Genomic DNA, 25,366 nt, shown 5'->3' with positions numbered 1-25,366 from the left:
AGACTGGTGGTTGTGGTTGAAGGGCTTCAACGGAGCGGCTGGGACGGCAACCGTGGGACAGGGGGGCGGTGTGGGCTGGGCCTGGGGTGATGTGAGCAGGTGATGTCGACGCCAAATTCTAGAAGTCTCGGATGTGAATGCATACATACTGCATCTTTCTTTTTCTTTTTTGTATAAAGGGGAATGCATAATTTGACGAAGATAATACTGTACGAGACGCTTGTTTTCTTTTGGCTGCCTTTTGAGAACCTTTTCTTTTGGCGACGTTTGTTTTCCGTGCACATATGATGAAGCGTTTATTTTATTGCAGTTTGAACAGCTGGTGGCTACGACGACATATTCATGCGGTGCCAGTATGAAGACGACAGACTCACGCGCCACGGGGGGCGAATGGCATAGGTCGCAGGAAGCGCGCAGGGCGGGATAGGGATATTCCATGCCGGCAACGTCGTTGATGCACTCTGCGATCGATCAAACCAACCTGCACGGCCTCACGTGTGTCGGATTCCAGCTGTTCTTCAACTTTGTCACTGGCCTTTTTCTGCAGCTCGACGGATTCAGATCGGATCAAGCCTTCTACATCCCTCCCACACCGCAGCCGCCAGCCGATCCAGAGCTCAACTCAACAGTAGGATCAGATCCACCATCAGAAATACCTTCACAACTACCGCTCCATCTCGATTGATGCTCACAAACTTGGGACCCGGCGGCCATGATTATTTCACATGCCGGGCATTTCCAACGAAAGTTGACAGTAGGGACCAAAACAAACTCCTGTCTGCCGCAGGCTAATGCCGGACCAAAACAAACAAACGCAGTATGCAGCCAACTGAATAAAGAATACTTATTCAATACCAAACAAGTTAATTTCTAGTAACAAGAATATAGGAAACAACATACAACTGTCCTAGTTAGTAGATGCCTCCGCTGTTTGGCTTCGCCTGAAACGTTTTACACTTTATAATTCCTGTTTTTTTTTACTCCCTTGCAAGTAACGGAGCAGACACGAGCAGCTGCAGCTGCACAACTCAAGAATGATCTTACACCTCGAACGTGGTGTTAGCCTTTGGCAGCTAACGCCCAACAACAAAGGCTAAGGGGGCACACTGAAACTGTTGTACAGACCTGAGCTCGTTGCTGGAAGCAAAGCATGCAACTCAGGTTTCCACGCTATCTAGTGAAGGCCACACTCCTGGTCTACTTGATCTATAGTGATGCCTGGGCTAAGCCCTTCCTGCATCTGCTGCTCAGATCCCTGTTTGAGGTACAAGTGTTACAATTGCACATATGACCAAGGCAGCAAAAAATAGCAATGAAATGCTGAATGAAAACTGAAATAGCAAATTAGAAAACCAAACGGGACCAGAGGTGATTCAGGCAAAATATCAATCTAACAACTTACACCCCATATGTGGGCTGTGAGCCCTACAACCCTACCTAATCATGATCTCATGGCAATGGCTAATGGCCAGACAAACTAATTTTGTCCACTGTGATGGCCCTGGAGTGGACAGGATCCATGCTGCATTGCTTCAGTGCTGCAACATGTCAACTATGGTACAAATATCACAGTTACCCACCATGTATATCACTAGAATTTTTGTAAGAATTTTCCTCAAGTGACTTGTAGTGATAAGAATGCCACTACTATTAGCAAACCTTACTAGAGCAATACGAGTTTAAGACCATGCATGCGCAATGGATGGAGCGCAGCAGACCAACAGACAAATTGACTACCATGCTTTAGAGTTATGAGTACAGGATGATGAACCACGACCTGGAAGGTTGGAAGGGCAGAATTAAGAAATAATTACCTGTGGCTGCAAAGATGGTAATTGCTGCTGCTGCTGATCTTGTTGCAACATGTAGGATTGTGGCTGAGACAACCTGTAGTACGGCTCCTTGAGTTCAAGTTTACCTGTGGATGTCTGTAGGATACCGCCTTGCTCCGCACCCACACCCCACATTTTAGCTTCAAGAAACGAATCGAAAGAGCATAAGAACAAACTATTAAAAAAAACAGGGATAAGATTGTAGTTTCAAATATAGAAAACTGAAGAGAGATGAAAAAATTGGAGAGGGCCTAACCTGACATAGTCAAGTAAATTGTGTAGCTTTGAGAACTGTGGGCTACCAGATGAAGACGACCAGTTATTTCTTGGCCAGCCATGACATACAATGGCTGTGAAAGCACACATCGCAGCTGGTACCAATGAGTGGTAGGGGAACCTGGAGCAGTGGTAAGCCACCTTTGCACAGTGCTGCAGTATAGGTAGCATGTTTGAAAAATGGAAGACAAATCTAAAAGGATAGCTGCAACTCAAATACCACTACAGTCTATACAGAATTCCAATAAGATTTGAGATAAACTAACCTCCCATTGAACAATACATCAAACCAACAAGCTAACCCATGTACTCTAGTGCCAACAGAGGCTACAAAACTAAGAGGAATATCAATCTCGTAAAGCTCCTCTTCCTGGAAAAGAAAGATAAGCATGTCATATTTTGCAATAACGCAATAAAACAACAACAACAACAACAACAACAACATAGCCTTTTTTCCCAAGCAAGTTGGGGTAGGCTAGAGACCCCAACAATAACGCAATAAAACTTTCAGAAAAATCCACATGTAAATTTGATCTCATCCTCAGAAGTACTTTTTTACCTTCATGCTAGTAAAATCAAGTGTATGATATGTTGGTGGAGAAATCAATAATCTTGGGTCAAATGCATCCACAACAGGCTGCATGATGAGAATAAAATAAGCATTTAGATTTGTAATAGAAGAACAACCAATCAGACTTACAAGAAAATCTCTAGCACAGAACCAGGCAAGAGTAATAGAAGAAAACTCAGGAGAACCATTCACTACACAAGTGATTCGGTAGTCATCTACCCCAACCTATGCCCGTTGTTCCAATTTATAAGCACATATAAAGGCAGTAGAGATTAGTACACAAGCCAGATAGGGCGTAAATATATCTCTTAACAAAATATAGAGTGGGGCTGTGGGATGTAACCTGTGAAAAATACCCCTGGAATGCTGAACCATGTAATGGTGTAAGATCAACACCAAAAAAGTTGTGCTGCTGCCAAAAGAGAGCCTGCAAGCTCATACATACACAACATATTATACAACATTGCCAGAGAAAGATCAAGACAGGAAAAACAAGCTCTTTGATTGCATTTGCAAATTTGCAAATGAATGTTCACAATAAAGCATTAATGAAGGCATTCGACAACAAGAATGTAATAAAAAACTTGCAATGATTGAGTACCTTGTTTGCCATTTCAACATAAAGGTATTCATCAGAAAAGGGAGCCATGTGAATCCTAGAAATATTCAAGACATGGAATAGCAATGAGTAATTTTAAGATAGCAAAGGCTGAAACAAAAAACCGACAAAGTAAGATGACTACGAGCCCATTATTTCAAATGCTACTGGACTGATTATAAGATCATTAAACACCTATGTTGAAAAGGGAAAGCACTTCAACCTTCTAAAATAGCCCTATGTCGTGGTGTGCAAACCCACAGCCGGGTGGCGTAGTGCACCCGCCTAAACACAGAGGGTGAGTACTCGGGGGTTAGCTAGGATTAGCCTAATCTCGGTGGAAGAACGCGATGAACACAGCAGGTTTAGAGTGGTTCGGGCCGCCGGAGCGTAATACCCTACGTCCACTGTGTGTTGTATTGCTTGCGCTCTCAAGAGGTTGAGAGCAGGGTTGTTCGGAGTGAAACCGAGCTTGTGTTGTGAGAGTCTTGGCCTGTCTCCAACTGAGTCTAGAGTGTGCAGCGAGCGCCTCCCTTTTATATCTCAAGGGAGGCGCGTACATGGCCGTTGAGTCCGCGACAGGTGGGCCCAACGATGTAGTATAAAATAACATACTATACAGACATTATGGCGTCGCAGGCGACGGAGATCTCATTCCTGGATTTCCTTGCTCTGCCTGTGGGAATCTTCCGTCCGGCATAGCCATGCCCTGTCTTGTCGAAACGGCGCCAGGGGGTAGTTTGCGGCGTTGCCTGCCGCGTAGCTGAACGGGCCGTGTAGCTTGCGGCGTAGGCGGTATGATGAAAAGGTGCCGTGCCGTCGTATCCATTTAATGCGGCAGACAGGCTCTGCGCGGATGTGGCGCTTGCGGCTGCACTGTGTACCTCGGTAATATGCGGTCTACAGTGAGGCCTGACAAAGGCTGCCCCGCGTGCCGCCGCGGCAGAGCACGCCTCAACCACCCGCATTGAATGCGATGGGTGGGCGAGTCTTCCAGCGGAAGACCCGCGCCCGCGCCTGCGCCTGAGGGACACGTGGCGCCCCCGGACCCTGCCCCGGCAGTATGTTGGTTCTACGCGCGTGGGAGGTCCGGACGGACGCGGGGAGGGCTCGGACCCCCATGGCTGTTGGCGCGGAGCTTCCCCTCCTCAGGGTCACGTGGCGTCACCGGACCCGTCCCAGAGCGGGTCCGGGGCCGTTGGCCCGGTGAGGTAAGAGCCTGACCCGTGGGGCCCGGCTGCTCCGCCCCTTATGGCATAGTTACGAATGACTACGCGAGTCCTGCCTTGCTGCAGTAGGAGTGGGTATCCCTGTTACAGGGTACCGACACCCTACATGATGTCCTAATTATATTCCAATCCCACGTCAATTTCAAATGGCATCCTTACGGTGTGCCATTCTATTTGGCCAATGATGATTTCAAGTCAACTCCACAAGTGCATGATATCAAACAGAGACTATACTTGTGACTCTCTTAAGTAAAAGTAGGCAAAAGCAACATGGCCAAAGGCTAAAACATGGGTGCCTGACTACAAGGTCCAAACAATACCTCAAACCTTAGGAAGCAACAGACCAGGAAGTTTGCTACAATAACTATACGTAACTGAACCAGATAAATGGAGAGGCTGGTCCGAGTCTAAGATCATATTAACTTGTACTTTGGTGACTTCATAACATTTATTGCTGTATGACACACAATTTATTGATAATTTCTACATGTTTTAAAATTCGCAATCTATCATTAAGAGAGCCACCAAGATGATATGTTCTGAAACTGCACAGGGCAGAAAAAAAAAATGAACCCCTCATAACACAAGCATGATGCCAACTGAATGCAAAACGACAAAGGTCTCGAAAATAACTTAAGACCATGCTAGTTCCAGAGCAACTTAAATTTTTATGTAACTCTTATGGCAAAACATACCTTCCTGTCGTTGGAAACATTTTACCATCTGGAGCAAGGAATCTGTCCCTAGCTATAACATAGGATTCCAGCATCCTCTCATTAACCAAAAGGGTTCCTAAAAACAAGGAATGCAAATTAATAAGTAAACAATGCAGGGGAGAAAGAATGAATCATGATATATCATTACTCCTCAAAAAGTTTGAGTTGTCAAAGTTGTAGCAGCAAACAGATTTCTTCTGTCAAAAGCTGCTAGACTAAAACCAGACATTTGATTCATCAATAATATTTAACCTTTATAAGCCTAACTGCCTGACCATATTCAACAGAACAGAGACCATTTTTTTTCATACATACAGTAGTTCCTACTCAGCGCATGTCGGATTTCGACTTGGCAAACACTCCTTTTTTCCAAGTCATTTTTTAGTTTGACAATAGTTTAGACAATAGTGTAAATCTAACATAAACTAAACTTCTTTGTTTAAAAAGTGATATATGATAGCTTCTAGGTGTTTGGTGTATGGGCAATGTCAGTTGCCACAACATCCAGATAACAATAATTCGCTACCAGTTAACCAAAGTAAACTGAATTTGATCAACATATGTTTAGATGAGCATATATGAGTTATACTAAAGTTGTTTAAAAAGGTAGATATTGATATAAGAAAGTAAATTCTAGACCATATTTTCAAAATAAAACGACAAGGGTGAAACATCATAAATATTAGTTGCTGTAGCTAAGCCAGCAACTCTCCATAAGACTCAATGAATGGTTTAAGCAAGTGATGTCATTGTCACCTATTGTACGAGGTTACCAACTGGCCCCAGCTAATACAATGGACTCGTAAAATGAATGACATTTCAAAAAAAAGGTTTGCATATTGATACTCTTGTCATTAATAACAGGTTAAACGCATCATAGCAGCATAAAATTAAATTTTCTTTACCCAGCGGCAAAGACTGAATACCATAATATACAAGTAATCAATGTACAACATACTGCAGAAAATAGGATTGTAGGATCTGGACACAGAGAAAAAAGACCAGGACATCGCAGAAAATAATGCGAGTGTTCCGAGCCACCATACCCATAGGCTCAGAAATCAGTATGTCAGCCTTCTCTGGAAGTTCTACTTCCTCAACCTTGCCATTGATGACCTATTTATGAGGGGGTAAAGTATCAGTTGAGGTTCAAAGGCAACCAAAAAGGGTACAGATCCAAGGGATACAAAACAAACCGTGATCCGTTGACCAAGAGACGGGTTCCCAGAGATTAGCCGTTGAGCATGTTCAGCCATTTCAGATGCCTCAACTGCGTAAACATGTCTGGCACCAGCCTAATATTGACATACCAAACACGATCTGTCATATCATATTAGTATATCAAGCACAGATGTAGGAGAGGAAATGGAAGTTTAAAGCTCACCTGGGCAGCAAATAACGAAAGAATACCACTACCAGCTCCAACATCAACCACAACTCGGCCCTCAAAGTCTGATCGGTTTTCCATTACAGCAGCATAATATGTTCCTGAAAGAAAGAACTTATTGATATTTATTCAGAAAGTTGACTACCATGACATTCTGTGGATTCAGGAATAAAATGAACTGCGCCTCAGTGAAAAGGTTACCTGTCCTCACAAAATCTTGTAACATATTTTGCTGATGTAAGAGCTGACCGTAGTAGTGGAAATACATCTTTGCTGATGATGCCTCAATTTTTGTATCAAATTTGCTTTTCATAGCAATTATTGATCCATTCTCCAATGGTTCACCTGTCAAATAAGCACCGATAAGCATTTTTTCCTCACAAAAAAGAAAATGAGATTTGTTAATTTCGTTGCATTCATGTTGGCATAAGTTATGCAATCAACATATCAGTTCTATGTTTATCTTTGTTTTTTTTTGTATCACCTCGATGTAACATTACTTGATTTCAATAATATTTTTCTTATAAAAAAAATGTTTTTTTTATGCTCTGAAGGTGCCGGAGTGTTCATGCAACTCCGCTAAATAATGTTTCAAAATCATGCTCAGCCTCAGATTACTCTAATATTATGTTTGATAGAAGGAACTCTGGAAGATCTGGCTGTGCAGATACAAAGCAAAAATAAGCATGTCCTGGAAATGACAAAGAACATATATCTTATCTTCATGAAGGTAAAATTTAAGTACATATGGAAATAAAATTCTTCTGATATTTCATTGGATTGTAGGGTTAGATGAGCATGAGAAACCACAATGCAAGTCAGTAAGCCACCAAGTACTCTGAAATTTACTAAAGTGCTGGGCAATTGTTTCACACTATGAATATGTGTTGACACATTCAATGCTATGTATGTGGGTATTAAAACTAACATTAAGGAAATGACTCAAAACAATGCAGCAAAACGTACTGCTGAAATTATCTGAAACAAGTCATGAAAGGACAAACCAGCTTTTCCACTAATAACTTGGTGTTTCCATCGTTGAAAAGCTAAAGAGAAGGCTTTGCTCTCAGCTTCTGTCCTAAGAACAACCTTAATTGCTCTTGAAAATGACTTCTGCCTCAAAGAATTGAGAGTTAACATGAAGCCATTTAAAATGTACTACAAGAAAGTTTTAATGTACAAGGACAGAGAATGATCTTCAAATTCACATATTAACTTTATTACACATCTAGTCCATGGTAAGGAATTTATGCATGAAGTCGTTAGTATGTCAGCAATTATGGCAACGGAGTGTTAAATACATGCACCTTTATGGCATGCCAACATATAGTAACCACTTATCAATGCTATTTATGCTCTAATTCAGTGAAGGCAGCGTATAATTAACTAGCATTTGACAGCATGATGCTTCATTTGTCAAAACTCAAAAGCATAGGGTCAAAGCCTGTGCAGGTGGATAAAAACAGTGCTAGTGCATGTTTGCCATCCAAATCTGAAGCTACATTTCACTGCAATTAGAAACGTCGCCACCTCACATAGACATCTAGACATCGCAAGGTTTGCTGACTTGTATACTCTTGACAAAGGTGTGATTAGAAGAAAATATGCCAAAAAAACATCGGTGCTCCAGAACCAGAATGCAATGCAACCCTGCCACGCTACACAACTAGTTATTCCACAAAGTCAGCGCAAGCAGCAATTGGACCAAACAAAAGCACGAAACTAACAAGCAAATCGCCGAATAAACAGAATATTACCTCCTCGACGCCAGCCTTAGCCTCCGACTCGCCGCACAAGCACAGCCACTCACTAGGGCCCAGCTTATATATCTGCAAAATCCAACGGCGTTACGCCCTCAAACGTGTAGAGCAGCGCGCACCTCCCCAAAACCACGCCCAATCCAGCCAAATCACTCCCAGAGGCAGCACACGGCGCCACTACCCTCCCGCTACCCCCAAATCACATTCACTGAGGTCAGGGTGGCTACCTGGGCGTCGGAGAGGTCGATCTCGATCGTGGGCTCCACCTCGGGCTTCCCAGCCTTCACGAGGCTGAGGCGCGGGCCTCCGGTGGCGGCGGCGACGCCGAACGCGGCCGTGGCCCCCTCGGCCGCCGGCGCGGCGGCGGCGGAGACGTCGGAGAAGGCGACGTTCTGGAACAGGTCCGGCGACGCCATTGGGCCCGGGACCCCGGGATCGCAGAGGCCGCCTAGGGTTTGGGGCGGGGGGAGTGGAGCGAGGGGCTAGGGTTTTGGGCGTGGGGGCGGAGGCGGGAGGGGCGCTTGGCTCGCGTGGAGGGCGAGCTGCTGCTGTTTGTACGCGTGGATGGACTTGCCTGCACACAGCGGCGAGGCCCCGTACAAGCACAGCTCCTTTTTTACTGGGGGAGGAGACGACGACGCGGACCCGCCGCCAGCGTCAGAGTTCGTGGGCGAGTGGGTCCACAAGTCAGTGGCCGGTTTCTCGCCGTGCGAGCTCGCCGCTTTCGCAGCCGTGTGCACGTGGTAATCCCCGTCTAAATCGGGTAAATTGTGAATTGGGCTCTCAGGACTTTCTGGTAGTATTGGGTTTGTTTGAATGAAAGCCCAACCCACTTGTGGGCCAATGTCCGCTTGTGGGGTCCGTAGTTCTTTGGGCAATTTCCCATTTTGGACATAACGACATGGATTCCGTGGGGTTGGCTTTGGCCATTTGACAAGCTCCACTCCAAATGGCACGGATGTACTAGCTGAACAAGGATTGTTGGCTGCTTTTTGGTGTGTGTGTGTATGTGAGAATTAGTGTTGCAACGGCAAGTCAAGCGGAATTCATTTTCCAAAACGGGAAGAGGAAAAGAAAAACGAGAATGGGAAGGGCAGAAAAAGGAAAGCTGAAAGGGAAACGGCATCACATTTCAAAAAGCATTTTTTTTTTTGGTCTGGTTGCATCGGAGGAACGCAAAATCTCTAAAATTCATGCAAAAGGCTACTTTTGCTAGCTCCTAACATTATTGCCTTTGGTTAGCAGCTTTACCAGCACAGCGCTCCGCTATACACGTATTTGGAGCCGGTCTACTAGTAGTAATTAAAGATAAATAACACGTAACTGAAGATCCCAGTGGATAACTTGTCGCCATGATTGGGATTAACGAACATCTCACCAACTATCAAGTCTTCATACCAGCATCTACAACTGTCGTACGTTACAAAATTATTAAAGATTAAGAAATTCATAGAGATATCCTGCATTCCCTCCCTCCTTTTCTTTTCCATTTTGTAGGGGAGTTTAGTGGTTCACATGTCCTCTATCTCAGCCGGGTCAACCGCCAATCATCGACTGGTGGAACAGCAGTCCTTGCACAGCTGTAGGCCTCTGCCTCTCTAATGCGGATTGCCGCTGCAAAATCGTCAAGAAATGCTGCAGCCAACTTCACAACTGAACTGGCATTAAGCAGGACGTGGTGTACAAACGCGCAGGCAGTGCCACACCGTTTGGCTTCAGCTGAGCTGACCCCTCATGGTTGTCTCCGTGTCTTGTCCTTGGCCATCGCAGCCATCTAGAGAGGGAAGAGTGCAGTTAAGCACGTCTGTTCCGACTTGTAAAAGAAAGGAGCTGCGTTCATTGCTTCGTCAAGCAGCCAGAAAGCAGAGGTCACCAGATCGTCCATCATAAACAGTTGTTGATTGTGAATTTGTGATGGCACGCAACAAACGAGCTGCTGCATCGTCTCGTAGTTCATCTTGCTGCCGTTCCTATGCTTTCTTTTTATGGCAAAGATTGATGTATTGGCTTCAAGGAGACCTTGCATTGCGTTTGCGTGGATCAAACCCAAAATTCCTGGGAACAAAGCCAACGCAAAAGAACTGGCATAACACACATTTGAATTCTGTATGAACCAATCGACTTATATAGTATTTGGTTATATGGCCGCCATACATCACACAAACACAAAACGTCACTCTTAGCACAAGAACAGCAACAATTTACACAGCGAAATGGTAAACATCAATTCAATTCGTTTTCTGCTGCTCGGACGGCCCAAGAGAAGCATCAGCAAATTAATAAGCAAAGGAAAAGAAGGGCGCGAATGGCGGAGCGGAGACAGCAGCAAGCCTTGGAAGAACAGGCCCTGCGCCGCCTACTACCTCAGCCGCGGCACTGCGTGATCGCTGAGCAGCCGCGGCTGTAGAGGTTGGCCTCCGCGCCGGGTTGGCAGTTGTAGTAGGACGCGCCGCGCTGCGAGCACGGGACGCTGTCCCTGGACAGCGCGAGGTAGCTGATGTACCCCGTCGCCGTGGAGTTGGCGTCGGTGCTCGTCGCGTTCGCGTCGGGGCTCGTCCCGTTGATTTCGTCCAGCCGCCGCCTGCCGCCGATCACGCCGCCCAGCCCGAACACGTCGTCGTCGGCGCCGATGATCATCGCCTCCTCGTCCGCGGCGCGCACGTAGGCCGACGCCGACGCCGCGGCCACGGCGAGCACGGCCGCGATGGTGAGGAGCAGCGGAGCGTGCCGTGCCATGGCGATGGACGACGTGCCGGGGTCTCTTGCTCTGTGCCGGGAACTTGTGATATGGCCGGCAAGGGCGCGCGCAGGTCAGAGATTTTAAACACGAGACGGCCAGAGGGGAGGAGGAATAATCTGGACAGCCGGGCCTCCAGCTGCCATTGACTTTCGAGCTCTCTCGTGGCAGTTGCTAGGATTGGGCTTCCACTAACAGGATATACTGTATGTTCTCCCCAAAAGCGAACTCGCTACGGGAGGATCATGAATATGGGTGCAAATTGATGATCATTAGATGCACCCTAATTTTTTTAGTTCAAAATTTTGTACTAATTCTCCAAATTGAGATCTCGTTTTGGAGAATTAGTACAAAAATTTGAATTAAAGAGGGTTGGAGGGACCTCCTAATCATGAATATGATTGTCAGTTTAGCTTTGACTTCCTCCTTAGTCCAATCACCTAATAATGTTGGGTATAAACTCTTGGCCAAGGGTCTGCTTAGTCCGCGAAAATTTTTGGGTTTTGATACTGTAGCACTTTTGATGTTATTTGGCAATTAATATCCAATCATTGACTAATTAGGCTTAAAAGATCCGTCTCTTCATTTACAGTTAAATTGTGTAATTAGTTATTTTTTTCAACTGCATTTAATATTCTATGTATATGTCCAAAGATTCGATATAATAGGTACTGTAGGAAAAAATTTTAAGAACTAAACAAGGCCTAAGGATTGAACATCAGATCCTCCATGCCTCATTTGAAATAAATATAAGAGAAGTAATTTCAAAAAAAAAGTGCCACATCTTAAAGATTGAAGCATCGTATCATATATATCATACAAAGGGACATAAAAACTGTCGGTACCTCTATACTAGGGTACTCCCTCTTGCTGCGTTAAGACTCGCGTAGTTATCCGTAACTACGCCCTAAGGAGCTGAGCAGCCGGACCCCTGAGGTCCGGCTCCATCTCACCAGACCAACAGTCCCGGACCCGCTTCCCGCTCGGGGACGGGTCCGGTGTCACCACGTGTCCTAGAGGTATTGCAATCTCTAGGCGAGAGTCTCGTAGTTATCCTTAACTACGCGCTGACGGCCTGAGCAGCCAGGCCCTCGCGGTCCGAGGCCCTTCTCTCCTGGTCAGCGGCCCCAGACCCGTCCCTTGCTAGGGAAGGGTCCGGTGACGCCACGTGTCCCGGAGAAGGGAGCGCTCAGCCAAAACAGCCGGGGGCCCGGACCCCCCACGGGGTTTTGGACCCCATATACTATCTGGACCCCTCAGCGGGGAGGGAACAGACACCCCGCCTGGGGGGGTCCGGAGCCGCCACGTATCCGCAGGCGTAGGCACGTGCGCGGCTGCTAGGCTTCCTCGGGAAGACTCGCCCACCTACCGCATTCAATGCGGGAGGCGTTAAGTGCGCTCTGCCACAGCAGAGCCCGAGGTGACTTTTGCCAGGCTGTACTGTTGATCGCGCGTTATCAAGGCGCACAAGGCAGCCGCTGGCGCCACCCACGCCACGCGCGTCAGTCTGCAACGCCAGTTAGACATGACAGTTCGGCGACGGAGTATCATAATGCCTACGCGGTAGACCCAACAGTCTACGCCGCAATCTACACCGCCTCAACGGGCACCTCGCCGATGGGACAGGTGAAGACCCCCTCGGTCAGAGAGTCTACAGGGTGATGAAGCGTATCCGGCAAAAGATTCTCCATCACTATAGTACGACAATGTCTTTTTCGTGGTATACTATACATCCTTGTTGGGCCCACCTGTCGGGGTCCAACGCCTGTGTACGCGTCCTCCTTGCGCTATAAAAGGGGACGCCCGCTAGAGAAGGACTTAAGTCTAAAAAGGGACTTAGAGACAGAGGATAGACTGGTCCACAAACGCAAGAGCAATAGAACTCTCAGTGGACGTAGGGTATTACGCTCCGGCGGCCCAAACCACTCTAAATCCCCCGTGTGTTCTTGCTTCATAAGTAGATCTGTCGAATCGATTGCACTTCCCCGAGTAACCACCCTATGAAATTAGACGGGTGCACTACGCCACCCCGGCTGTGGCCCTCCTCTTGAGGCACGACAAAAACTAAACGAGAAAATGTGGGCTAAAAGATATATAAAAATATAAATAGAAGATAATTGAAAGCCTAACATCCCAGATTGGGCCCAATGGACCAAAACCTCCACCTGCCATTTAGGCCCAGAGGTTTATAATCCTTTCACGTACCAATCCGGCAATCCCGACCTCCCTCATCTCTCTTCGTCCCGCCGCCGCAGCTCACGTCTCGTGCTCGTCTCTCCCTTCCCAGGTGATTCCTCATCCCCTAATTCTTCGAATTTATTTCTTTGATAACTCTCGTCTCTGTCTCAAGCTGATTCCGTGCCAGATTGCCGCGAATGTCCTTCAATTCGTACGCCTTTTCGATCCGGTTGTTCTGGAAATCGCTTTGCTATACTTTACTGGCGATGTGGATCTGCGAAAATTGTTGTCTAGAATCTGCGAGTGTGCTTGTAGTATAGTTGACCATCTGTTCTGTATGATGCTTGGGATGTGTCATCGAAGAGAATGGGGTCTTTCTCTGTTCCTGCAAAAACCTAGTTAGCGACGTAACCGATGTTTGTTTAGTGGTAGTTCTAATTGGGTGCGAGTAGGCTCGGAAGAACTGTACAATTGAAATTTGGTTGTCAATTGCGATGAAATGCCATGAGTATCTGTGATGGTTTGATTCGTTTGGATATTAACTTTGACCCCACATGATAACTTGCTTATCCTGCTGATTGTTTGCCTGATATGCTTTTTCTATGTAAATAAATTTGGTGGTTGTTACTGAGATATTGGGATAGACCATATGATTTTTTTCCCTCAAAAAAGTAGACTATATGAATTCATAGTTAGACCATATAGAGTTCTCTGTGATGGACTTTAGGATTTGAAAAGAGTTCCAGAAGATATGTCTAAAGTAGATGGTGATTGATAGAGCAATTCATTGTATTTAATTCTGGTTCTAATTGGTTGCATCTTTTATTCTGTGATGATAGAAGGATCCATTGTTGCTGTATCCCCCAAGTTGCCATCATGCAAAACGAGGAGGGTAAGATGGTGGACCTTTACGTCCCCAGGAAGTGGTATGTGTAGTCATCTTCTTTGTGTAAGAGCTTTGTGAAATACTAGCAGGCGATGGCAAACCTCTCTCATTCTTGCTTGTGCTGTTTTTTTTCCAGCTCTGCCACGAACAGGATCATTACTGCCAAGGACCATGCCTCAGTCCAGATCAACATTGGGCACTTGGATGAGAATGGGCTGTATGATGGCCGCTTCACCACATTTGCTCTCTCTGGATTCGTCCGTGCTCAGGTTCTGTACTCCTGCTATCCTGACAGTCGCTTGTATGCATTTATTTTGCATATTAACTTGCTTTTTGTTCTGTGTTATCATTCTTGTGAAATGTGTTTATCCTTTGTTGACTGGATCTTAATGTGATGACTTAGACCATGATTTTTAGGCCTAGTGATATATGCTTCAAAGGTCTTAGTATGAATTCTATTGTTGAAATGTTATTACACTAATGCTTGTATTTATCCCATAACCAGTTTTTTGTATTATATCAAGGATGCTTTGAAATTTTGTTGCTAACAGAACAGTTCCTGTGGAGGTGAATATTTGTGTATTAGTAGCATGATTAGGTATTGTTTGGCATTAGCATTCTTACAGTTGCTCGCCGTGATTTGAACTTTGTTAGGATGATGTAGGGATCGGAGCTGATTGGGTGCCTGTGCAAATGATATTATTATCTATTGAGCACCGATGTTAGAATGCTTCTGCGATATTTTCTGAGGTTCTTGTATTGTTTGGCTTTGCAGGGTGATGCTGACAGTTCTTTGGACAGGCTGTGGCAGAAGAAAAGAGCCGAGATCAAACAGTAGATGAATTTACATGGAATGTTTCGGTAGACCTTGACGTATTATATATTATTAGTAAACCTTGAAGAATTTGTAATGGATGTTTGTCCTATATAAATATGAATGGTCAATGATGGGTATTGTGAAAGTGCAGGTCTACCTTGAACTCCGAACTACCTATTTAGTCTAGAGCCCAAATAGATGTGTTCTTTAACTGCTGCGTTGCTCCTTTGGATGCATGTTGGCTGATGGCTGTGCCGTTTCTGATGACAAAAGTTTATCTTTTTTTTGTTTATAATTCACTATGTTTGGGTTAGTAAAATTCACTAACACGTGTGGAAATGGTTAGTAATAAACTCATACCACTAGGTTGATGTTCATCTTTTACGTATCTGTGTAGGAATTAACAGCCTAAATTTGGTATTTAAGCGCTATCAACAGTAATAGATCCATGCTTCTTGTGGATTCATAGTATTTGAATGTGTCTCATTGGAAAGTTACGGTATTTGAATGTGTCTCATTGGAAAGTTACGGAAGGAGACAAAAGAGTACGGGGCAGACACTGATGGAGAATTGGTGAATCATAAAGAACTAAGCGCAGATGATGGGGATGTTTGGACATCAAAAGTACTTATCTCAGGTATGTCGATGCCTCACAAAATACTGAGAAGAGTGAGGAAGAAATAGAAGGTGCATGGGTGCATCAAGTCTACGGGGAAGCTCCAACTGAAGGCTAAGGAGTATAAGATGCAAGTATACCGTGAAGAGTGAGAAAGAAAGAGAAGTGCATGGGTGCATCAAGTCTTACATGGAAGCTCCAACTAAAGGCTAAAGGCTATGAGCTGAAGGAAGATCGGATCATATGACCAAGACAAAGAGAAGAAGAAGGCTTGCACTGAGGGGGAGTGTTGAAAATTGTAATGCATACTTGTGAGAAGTTTCTAAAAGATTCGAGAGTATGCATGAATCATGGTTGTCGTGCTTCATGGTAAAATATGAATACTCTAGAAATATGATATTTATATGGTTAGATAAGCATGAGGAAAATTCTAGGATTACATATTTTATAGGGACTGTGTAGAAGATGGACACATGGCAAAACCATATGAGCCATGTAATCCTATAAATACGTGTTCTCTCCTTCCCTTGATATACCATGACATAAGAGGTCACAAGTAGCCACATAATGAGTGTAAGAGCCTTGTGTATGGTGAATAAAGATTTGACTTCCCATATAGAGTTGGTCTTCCCATGTTGGTGTCTAAATTACTCATATATAAAGTGAACGCTTGGGGCATAAACAAAAGTAAATTAACTAGTGGCTTATTACTCCAAGAGCCAATGACGAAGGCAGTAAATTCACTAGTCCGGAAAGTGGCTTCGAAGACTCAAGTATTTGATTCGAATTTGCTATATCAATACCAAAAACGTGAAACATGGAGTCCATGTGTGGGCCCCTCATGATCACCGGAGGGAGCGTGAACGGCTCTAGAGCTGAAGCTGCTCCAGCCGGCCCATTCTGCACACCAAAACTTTGGATTGAATACCAGGTTAATAAATACTTCCCGTAATCTGGAGACGGGCTCCCCAAGCCAGATAACGGGGTTTGCCAGAAACTTTAGCCTAAGCCCAATATGCTGGCTTCGTGATTTGTAGAATTGATGCCGAAGCTGAAAATTTTCGTTGATGGAGCCCATAAACATGTATGTCGAAACCAAATAGCATAGGCCGAAGACCCCTGGTGGGTGGCCGTGAGAATTGATATTTTCTCCACTCGTCGCTTGTCGTCGCTTGCCGCGCACTGGCCTCTTCACCGCGGGCCGGAGCTTGAGGCGCGCGGGAGCTGGCCATGGTCTTCTTCTCGCGTGGGTCGAGACCCAAGTTGTCGAAGCTCGTGCAGCCGCCGAAGGCCGCACTTCGTGGGCAAAATTTGGCGAAGCGGCGCTCCCGTGGGCCGAAGCTGGAGGCGCGTGGGTCATCTTCGCAGCAGGCTGATGCTCGAGGCTTGCGAAGCTCTGGGCCGCGCCCGGGCGTCTTCGCCGCGAAGCTATATGGGCCGCGCGCTCGGGCTTCTTCGCCGCAGGTCGGAGCTTGAGGCGCGCGGGAGCTGGCCACGGCCTTCTTCGCGCGTGGGCCGAAGCTGGAGTTGCCGAAGCTTGTGGCCACGGATGATCACTCCTAGTTGCCGAAGCACGAGGCCTCGGGAGCCGAAGTGCTCGTTGCAGCAGTCCGCGCTGCTTCACGGGCCGAGGTGGGGCGCCGATGCCTTCCCTTTGCGCCAAAGCTCTAGGAGCTAATTTGAAATGATGGCGCACCAGTAGCTTAGACTAGTTTGTAAAGAGATGCTGCTTTGGTGGTTGAAACCCAAGCGTTAGTGTACAATTTTTGTGACAAAATAATTACTGGTGTAATAAACTAGCTTCGGGCGTGAGACCGAAGGGTGTGCACTCTTGCCTGACTTCGGTGCCGAACAAAGGAAGCTTAGTGGTGATGGCCGGCTACTAGCCATCCATAGCTGTATTCATGTAACTCACTGAAGGATACAGCCAAGAACCAAAGGTCGAAGGTCCAATAACTAAAGGTAAAAGGGTTTGTTCTCAAATTTGGAGCTCTCTTTTGCCGAAGTTGTGACACAAAAAATAGGTCAGGCTTCGACACTTGACAAGATGGAGGAATCATACATCTCCGGACATTGGAGCTCCAAGCTATTTTCACAATCAACTCATGAACTTTTGTAAACGATCCAACAAGAGAAATACCGGCGAAGATATTTTTAAAATCAACTAATAAGTCACTTCGATCAAACTACCGAAGGGGTAAGAGTCACCGGAGCAAGGAGGTTTTATGGCTCCAAATAAATTGCGAAGCAGCATGGGTCTGTCCTGTGCGAAAGCTGCTAGCCACGGGCCGAAGATGTCCGCGCGGAGCTGGGCTGACGGCGGGCCGTCGTTGCTGCTAGCCGAAGCCGGGAGCGCGCGTCACGGGCCGAAGGCATTGGTTGCCGAAGGCCGCCGAGTGCGTTGTGCCGCAGCAGGCCTTCGGGTGGAAACCAGCCGGTGGCCGCCTTCACCGCGTGCCGAAGACCGGAAGCGCTGGGCCATCTTCGCAACGGGCACATGGGCCGAAGGTGCCCGGTCACGATCAGCCTGTAGAATAAACGAAGACCATGAGAGCGACCTTGTGTGCCGAAGCCAAGTAGCTGACATGCACTGTGAGCTGAAGATGGATCGAAGCCCGCGGAGGGCGAGCCAAAGCTGTTGCGCCCGTCTTCGCGCTGTGCCGAAGAGGACGTCACTGTCTTCGCGTTGTGCCTGCTGAAGAGGCTGTCATCGTGTTGTGCCTGCCGAAGAAGACGTCGCTCGTCGTGGGTCGTGTTGAAGGCAGTAGAGGCACGCCTGCCGCGAGCCGAAGATGTGGAGATGGCTTGGGGGGTCTTCGTCCGAAGATGTGGAGGTGGCTTGGGGGGTCTTCATCCTGTGGGTCGAAGGTGTAGCAGGCCGACGAAGCTGCGAGGCCGAAGGAGCACACCTAAGCTTTGATTATTGTGGTATTCGTGGGCTTTGATTTCGTGTCAGGCACACGGTGGGCGCCAAACTGTTGGGGAGAAAACTCCGCTAAACAGTAAAGGAATAACCAAGCGGGACCAACCGAGGAGAGCTCAAGAGAGGGAGCCCCCTTTGACCCCTTGGGTCAGCTATATATATAGGAGGGGAGGAGATGGCAATTTTTCCCCGGCCCCTTGATGAATACAATATTTACAAATAGGCCCTTGGGCCATCACACGAGGCCCATTTACAACATGGGTTGGGCCATTCCCCCAACAGTTGATCCTTCTATGCTTGAAGTAGACATTTGGCATTGGTTGTAGTCACATGTTTTATGGGTTCAGCGGAGTTGGGGCCTAGCTATACAATCTAAGGCTTGTGCTCTTTCGATCCTGCTGAAGCACCTGTACCGCATAATGTACGGAACACAAATTGCGTTTAGGTTATTGTGTAGCTCTTCATCTTTTCATAGTGTCATATGAAGCCTTCAGGTTCTGATAGAATATTTCAAGAATAACTTTTTAAAAGCATTCTTGTCTTTCAGTGCTGCCCACTTGCCTTCTGTGTCCTGGCAGATCGTGCGCATTCCTTAGGTGTATTATTGGTAGCTTTAGGGGTGGTTAGACAATTATCATTGTCTCTCCATCTGCACCTTTTGTCTTACTCTCACAAGTGTTATTGGGTAGGTTTTTCTGTGAGATATCATGTTGCCTATATGTTCTGATTGGATGTTTAGCTTCAGGCCTGTTGAAGTAAAAAGTAGTCTTCAGATATTTTGTAGTCTTCAGTAGCTTTGTTCTAAGGTCCGTAGGATTGTCTAACAGAGAAAGCATCTAGATTGTTTTAGGTATTATCCAAATCTGGGAAGTGTGGTCAGTATTTGTCACTAGAATAACTAGAAATTTGAAAATTACTACAAATGAAAAGAAAAGAAAAATCTCCAAAATTGTTGTTTATGTACCAGTTTATCATATCCCTCTAACAACTTTAGCCATGCCCTTTAGAATTAGAGGTTTTGGCACAGTACAGTTCCCCTACACCATTGGAGATAAAATTGACCTACATTGCACAATGTTTCTCCAAGGCCGCAGAGCTGTAGTTTACAGGTACATCATGAGAACATAGGAACACAGGTAGAGTACTATGTGATTAGATAAAACAAGGTAACTGTTAAAGTAGAAAGTCAAGACAGGGACAATTTAAATCTGCCATTGAATTGCATACTTTTTTCAGTAGAATAGTAATAGTGAGTTCCTCATATACGGAAACATATTGTCACGTCTAGAAAGGTTGTACGAGGATCATCTTATACGGGGTGTTCTGTCCAATTGGTCCAGAATCTCTCTGATAAAGTAGAAATATTAAGAAGATATGTGTCTCTCAGATCATGCACTATCACATTATAAATGGGGTGCACAAGCTCCAGAAATCGTTACTCTGAGCCATTGTCTTCCTCTTCAAAGTAGGTCCATCTTTATTTCTTCTTTTGCTTCTAATATGGATGAGCATAAGTTAGGCTACACGGGAAATGATGTTCTGCAAGATCTTGAAATACTGACTATGAATGCCAAAGCAACCCAATAGCTTATATTGAGAAAAATCCTTGAGAAGAATCATGTTACTGAATACTTGAACAAATTCATGAATGGGTCCACAGACATTTCTGCCTTCAAGAGCCAGGTTCCAGTAGTGACATATGATGTGGTCCAACCATACATTGCAAGGATTGCAGCTGGTGAACCATCTTCAATTTTATGCGGAGAACAAATTGTAGAGCTGCTCAGAAGGTGTGCATCTCTTCCTGATTCTCTCACTAGTCAATGTTTTTGCATCCGTACAGTGGAGCTATAAGGATCGTCAAACATTTATTAGCAGTCCCTTTGTACCGATCGAAGCTGCGTTTATTGTATAATGCGACTAATAGGAAAACAAGAGTTAATGTTAGACCATTGGTTATTCAAATGCATGTAAAGTAAAATCTGGCACTAGTTAAGGTTTTCATATAATGGAATATAAATTCTGATCTGTTAGTAAATGGAAATGTTTTGTCCTGCATTCACACTTTTGCCTACAAATTGTTTCGACCCTGAGAGGTTCATGGTAGTGTTCTTCTTAGTATGTGACAATATAATACTTATTCGGTAAGTTCTAACTAATTGACAAGCAGCCCTTAAAGTATTTCAAGAATATCTATCTATACTAAAAATTTTCAAGCTATTCTAGCCCCCAGGATCTTCTAGTCATCTTCTGTCATCCTTTATGCACTTGCATCTATGTCCCATCCAATCTAGCACCGGTTGCTGCTATGTGTTGAACAGCTTAGGAGGATTTTCTCCATAGCCCCACATCTGAAAAGCCCATTAACCTATGTGAAAGCATTAACATTTTTATATGGTACTTAATGTGGTGAAAATAGTTTCTCCTGTATTTACTTCTGGTGACTCTTTTTTGATGGTAACTCTCAGGGACTGCTTCACTATTAGTCTTCTCAAAGTTGAGGTGGGTTAGGTCATGCAGCGCTCTCTGAACTGCTAGGACGGGTTGAATGCCTTTCTCCCTACTTCATTTTCTGCCACCAATTATCTTTCACTTTTGTGAACCACACGTCTTACAGATTGTCTCTGTTTGTCCCCATAAAGAAGAGTGGAAGTTTAGTAGAACATCAAAGTTGCAAATGTGCATGAAAGCCTATCACTCTTTTCTTTCTTGAAAGAACTGATTGGTGTAAGTGCTAGGTTTTTACTGTTTTTGAGATCTGCGAGTGATATTAACCAAAAATATTATTTTATAGCTCTGGAACTTCTCGTAGTGAGCCAAGATTGATGCCATCCATCTCAGAGGATCTTTATCGTCGAACATACCTGTATAGTCTCATCATGCCTATCATGAACAAGTAAGGTTTTGCTTTTTTTTAATAGATTCACTATCGCTCATCATGGCCCTAGCAAATACAATAAATGGAGCTAGATGAAGGTTCATCTATACTCTAAATATCATATTGTTTGACCCACCTCCTTGCTCTCTCGAAAAGAGATAGCTTAATTCATGATGACATTTACCCAAAGTTTTTCTCACGATTGGTATTTAAGAGTTAAATGACAAAAGATTCTTACCTCTTGTATAGAAGCGCTCAATCTTTTATGTGAAGTGTGGAATGGATAGGCAGAAAAAGGCAACTCAGCATTTTGGATGTCTCACGATCAATGGCATTTTTTTTTGTATTTCTGTGTTAGCTACATAAGCTGGGCCCAGTTGCAGTACACAAGTTGAACTGGTCCCTTCAACTTATTAGTTAAAAAGTTCTAGAACAAAATATTCGATTTCTTCTATATCAGAGTGAAAGTTCATACAAAACCATTATGTAGCCTATGAAATTAGCCTGTTAATAGAGGTGTTTCAGTATTTCTTAGATCTTGTAGCGGTGTCAAATGCTATTTTGCTTTAGCATGATACTAAACCTCAATTTGGATTAAATGCTTGAATTCCTGCATGTGTTATATTCACCTAATATTTTTGCTCTTGCATGTACTGAACATAATTAAATAAAACCCTTAGTTGGCGGGTAACAACTTCTGACCTAGTCAAATCTGCAGGTATATACGAGGCCTTGGTGAGGGCAAGGCGATGTATCTTCTCTTTGTAAAAGCTGAAACATTGACAAACGCTGGCATTCCAGTCCGATCAGTCCTCACTAGCTATTAGAAGAGCCCTCATTTCTTGCACCGCAAACACGACCTGTGCAACAAGTATACCGGTCCTGACGAGGTCATTCTTTGCCCAGAAAGTGAGCAAAGCATGTACTGCCAACTACTTTGTGGACTAGTAGAACGCCAGCATGTCCTTCGTCTTGGAGCAGTTTTTGCCTCAGCGTTCCTTCGATCCATCAGCTTTCTTGAGCAACATTGGTGTGACTTAGTTAATGACATCCGAATCGGTCAGCTCAGTTCCAACATCACCAATTCCACGTGCCGGTTGGCCATACAAAGTTTTCTTGCACTGCCCAACCCTGAGCTAGCTGATGAAATTGAGGTGATATGCAGCTTGGAGTCATGGAAGGGAATTCTTGGCAAGCTCTGGCCTAATGCTAAGTACATTGAAGCTGTCCTTACGGGCACGATGGCACAATATATCCCCATGCTTGAATTCTACAGTGATGGCAAGATTCCATTGGTCTGCACTATGTATGCTTCCTCGGAGAGCTACTTTGGTGTCAATCTGAGGTCACTGTGCAGCCCAGAAGACGTGTCTTACACCATCCTTCCAAACATGGCCTACTTTGAATTCATACCATTATATTGGAGGATGGTCTCAAGTTGATAGAGGATGATGAGGTAGTGGAGAATGACACGCTTGTCAGCCTGGTGGATGTCAAGGTCGGATGCTACTATGAGCTTGTTGTCACCACATTTTCCGGTAAGAAACCTCTTGCAAGTATCTTGATTGCTCAAGTTTGTGTGGCGTGCGCACTTAGGTTAACTGTAAACAATAATACTTCTTACTGCCTACTGGAACAGTGATCTTCGGCCTGACACATGTGTGATATCCTGAAGTACTGGCTACTGGTTTTTGTTTTAACAAAAATACATTTTGCATCCTGTGTACTTTATCTGAAGAGCAACATTCTGAATTTTATTTTTCACTCAGGTCTTTACAGGTTCAGGGTAGGTGATGTACTTCAGGTTACAGGCTTCTACAACCGTGCACCACAGTTCAAATTCATCTGCCGAAGAAATGTGATCCTCAGCGTTGATTCAGACAAGACCAACGAGGAGGATCTCCACAATAGCGTCACCCGTGCCAAGAAAATCCTGGAGAACCGAAACTACCTCCTCTTGGAGTACGCTAGCTGCACCGACACCTCCACTGTCCCTGGCCACTACGTGTTGTTCTGGGAGATCAAATCCACCTATGAAGGCGCAACACCGTGCGTCCCTCTCGACGCCCAGCTCCTTGAGAGCTGCTGCATCGCTGTCGAGGAGGCACTCGACTATGCCTACAGGCGCTGCAGAGCCCATGACAAGTCGGTAGGGCCGCTGGAGATCCGGCTGGTTGAAGCTGGCGCCTTTGATGATCTGATGGATCTGCTGGTCAGCCAGGGCAGCTCCATTAACCAGTACAAAACTCCGAGATGCATCGAGTCCGGTCCAGCGCTGAGGCTGCTCAATTCCAGGGTTACTGGCTCGTTCTTTAGCCCCCGGGATCCTGAAGGGACTGTGTAAGCTTTCAGGTTTAGCGATATGGTGTGCTTCCGAGGTTGTTCTAAACTCTGTTTAGCTGTATGCTGAAAGGAGGCTAGCCTTTCACTTGGTTTGTGTGTGTGGCCGCACTGTTCGGAAGCTCCTCTGTTAAATTTAAATAACTTGAGAAGTTTCATCCGAGTTTATTGCATGCACTTCGTCTTTTCTTTTGGTATGTGGGTGCTGTAATAGTCTTGCATCCATATAATCGATTCTCAGTATCATTTTGCATTAGAGTAGAACTAGCCCAGCAACCTCTGCAACTGCACGGGCGAGTAATTTATAATTATATATCCCTAGATAACACTCTTTATTAACTACAGTTTGTTTTATCTTTATCCTTAAAAATCATCTAATTATGACTAGTTTATGGAAAATATATATCGAGACATTTTAGTCTATATAGTGAACCTAATTTAATTTAGTATTGTAGATATTCATGGATTTTTCTATAAATTTGATCAAATATAGAGAAGCTTAACTTAAAGAAAAACTAAAATGACATATAGTTTGAGGTAAGTAGAGTTTTTATTTATACATCATAATACATTAAATTTGAATATATCTTAACTTTTTTTGCAAGTAAATATACTTTTAACTTGTATACATAACAATCATGACTAATGTGTTAGTAAGCCCAGCTCTATCCTAGTGCCAGTCATGTAGGTCATTACCACGGCTTGCTGTTCATCACAAAAACATCGAATTTTATTTTTGGATAGGACCACAGATGTACACATACTCCCTCCGTGCTGGTAAAAGATGTCGTTTAGGACAATGACACGGTCTCCAAAACATAACTTTTACCCCTTGTAATTATAAAAATATTTATAAAAAAGTGGGATATGTATATTTTTATGAAAGTATTTTTCAAGACAAATCTATTCATATAATTTTCACATTTGCAAACTCAACAATTTAAAAGTTATTGCTGATTTATATTCCCAATGTTTGACCCAAAACATGTCCAAAACGACTTCTTTTACCAATATGGAGGGAGTATATCTAACTAGTCCTTTGGGATAGAATCTCTAATTTAAATAAGGTCAAGAGATTAAAAAGGATAGTTAGAGTAGACGTGACGGTACTATTTGATAAACTTAAATTTTTGAAAGAAGATCTAAACTAGACTGGATCTAATTTTTCCGCAATGGTAGATGTGGGTAATTAAGATATAGATATAGTGTCTAAATTAGGCTGGATCTATTTTTCTATAATGATAGATGTTGGTAATTAAGATATAGATAAAGGAGGTTATTTTCTAGAATATCTCTCTTCTTCTAGAACGTCCCTCAAATATCATAGGTGGTTTCACGTGGAGTGGAGGCTTCAGAAGGAGCCTCCAGTTAGTTAGTTACAGTAAGATGGAGCTGATTTGTGACATGGTCTTGAGGCATGGCGTGCGTAAGTGGCGCTATACCATTGAGCATGTGTATGATAACGATTATGGACACTGACATGTTATTAGCACGCAACTTATTTGACACCATAGAAGATCCTTATCTGAAAGAGGGTGCAAAATAATGTGAGGAGAAAGTTGCTTTCTATGGTTATTTGGCACCAAACGTGAGCATCTCCAATTCTCTTTGCCTATATGTTT

At 44.5% G+C, this 25,366-nt stretch overlaps 3 protein-coding genes and 1 pseudogene across 5 annotated transcripts; 2 read left to right on the top strand and 2 right to left on the bottom strand.

The window, feature by feature from the left end:
• Positions 1-820: 820 nt before the first annotated feature.
• Positions 821-8,952, bottom strand: LOC120662143 (probable histone-arginine methyltransferase CARM1). Of its 2 annotated transcripts, none has more exons than XM_039941256.1 (15): positions 8,597-8,934; positions 8,367-8,438; positions 7,614-7,719; positions 6,811-6,954; positions 6,607-6,710; positions 6,419-6,517; positions 6,269-6,338; positions 5,202-5,298; positions 3,281-3,335; positions 3,023-3,106; positions 2,668-2,745; positions 2,375-2,478; positions 2,089-2,261; positions 1,815-1,972; positions 821-1,255 (listed from the first exon to the last, which is right to left on the bottom strand). In XM_039941256.1, exons 1-15 carry the CDS (start codon positions 8,783-8,785, stop codon positions 1,175-1,177), a joined length of 1,614 nt encoding a protein of 537 aa, XP_039797190.1. In that variant the 5' UTR covers positions 8,786-8,934; the 3' UTR covers positions 821-1,174. The 2 variants fall into 2 exon arrangements, with proteins under 2 accessions (XP_039797190.1, XP_039797189.1); XM_039941255.1 differs by having other exon boundaries at positions 831-1,255; positions 7,614-7,722; positions 8,597-8,952.
• Positions 8,953-10,516: 1,564 nt separating this feature from the next.
• Positions 10,517-11,148, bottom strand: LOC120659040 (rapid alkalinization factor 23-like). Its single transcript, XM_039937114.1, has one exon. The coding sequence runs from the start codon at positions 11,103-11,105 to the stop codon at positions 10,734-10,736; it is 372 nt and encodes a 123-aa protein (XP_039793048.1). The 5' UTR covers positions 11,106-11,148; the 3' UTR covers positions 10,517-10,733.
• A 2,132-nt stretch (positions 11,149-13,280) lies between these two features.
• Positions 13,281-15,198, top strand: LOC120662142 (40S ribosomal protein S21). Of its 2 annotated transcripts, none has more exons than XM_039941253.1 (4): positions 13,281-13,393; positions 14,124-14,210; positions 14,307-14,439; positions 14,946-15,198. In XM_039941253.1, exons 2-4 carry the CDS (start codon positions 14,161-14,163, stop codon positions 15,006-15,008), a joined length of 246 nt encoding a protein of 81 aa, XP_039797187.1. In that variant the 5' UTR covers positions 13,281-13,393; positions 14,124-14,160; the 3' UTR covers positions 15,009-15,198. The 2 variants fall into 2 exon arrangements, with proteins under 2 accessions (XP_039797187.1, XP_039797188.1); XM_039941254.1 differs by having other exon boundaries at positions 13,324-13,393; positions 14,127-14,210.
• Positions 15,199-18,458: 3,260 nt separating this feature from the next.
• Positions 18,459-23,917, top strand: LOC120662141 (annotated as a pseudogene).
• Positions 23,918-25,366: the final 1,449 nt, after the last annotated feature.

This window comes from Panicum virgatum, chromosome 2N (assembly GCF_016808335.1).
Source record: "Panicum virgatum strain AP13 chromosome 2N, P.virgatum_v5, whole genome shotgun sequence".
In the NCBI taxonomy this organism is placed as follows: Eukaryota; Viridiplantae; Streptophyta; class Magnoliopsida; order Poales; family Poaceae; genus Panicum; species Panicum virgatum.
Note: the sequence above shows the minus strand (reverse complement) of the source record. Positions and strands in the feature narration are given on the sequence as shown.

Bases quoted from the DNA above. Each gene is read 5' to 3' on its own strand.
- LOC120662143 (XM_039941255.1), bottom strand. From the start codon at position 8,785: ATGGCGTCGCCGGACCTGTTCCAGAACGTCGCCTTCTCCGACGTCTCC. The intron at 6,711-6,810 runs GTAACCTTTTCA...TCTTTCTTTCAG, and splicing joins ACAAGATTTTGTGAGGACAG to GAACATATTATGCTGCTGTA. The intron at 1,256-1,814 runs GTAATTATTTCT...TACCTCAAACAG, and splicing joins TACCATCTTTGCAGCCACAG to GGATCTGAGCAGCAGATGCA.
- LOC120659040 (XM_039937114.1), bottom strand. From the start codon at position 11,105: ATGGCACGGCACGCTCCGCTGCTCCTCACCATCGCGGCCGTGCTCGCC.
- LOC120662142 (XM_039941253.1), top strand. From the start codon at position 14,161: ATGCAAAACGAGGAGGGTAAGATGGTGGACCTTTACGTCCCCAGGAAG. The intron at 14,211-14,306 runs GTATGTGTAGTC...TTTTTTTTCCAG, and splicing joins CTTTACGTCCCCAGGAAGTG to CTCTGCCACGAACAGGATCA. The intron at 14,440-14,945 runs GTTCTGTACTCC...TTGGCTTTGCAG, and splicing joins CTGGATTCGTCCGTGCTCAG to GGTGATGCTGACAGTTCTTT.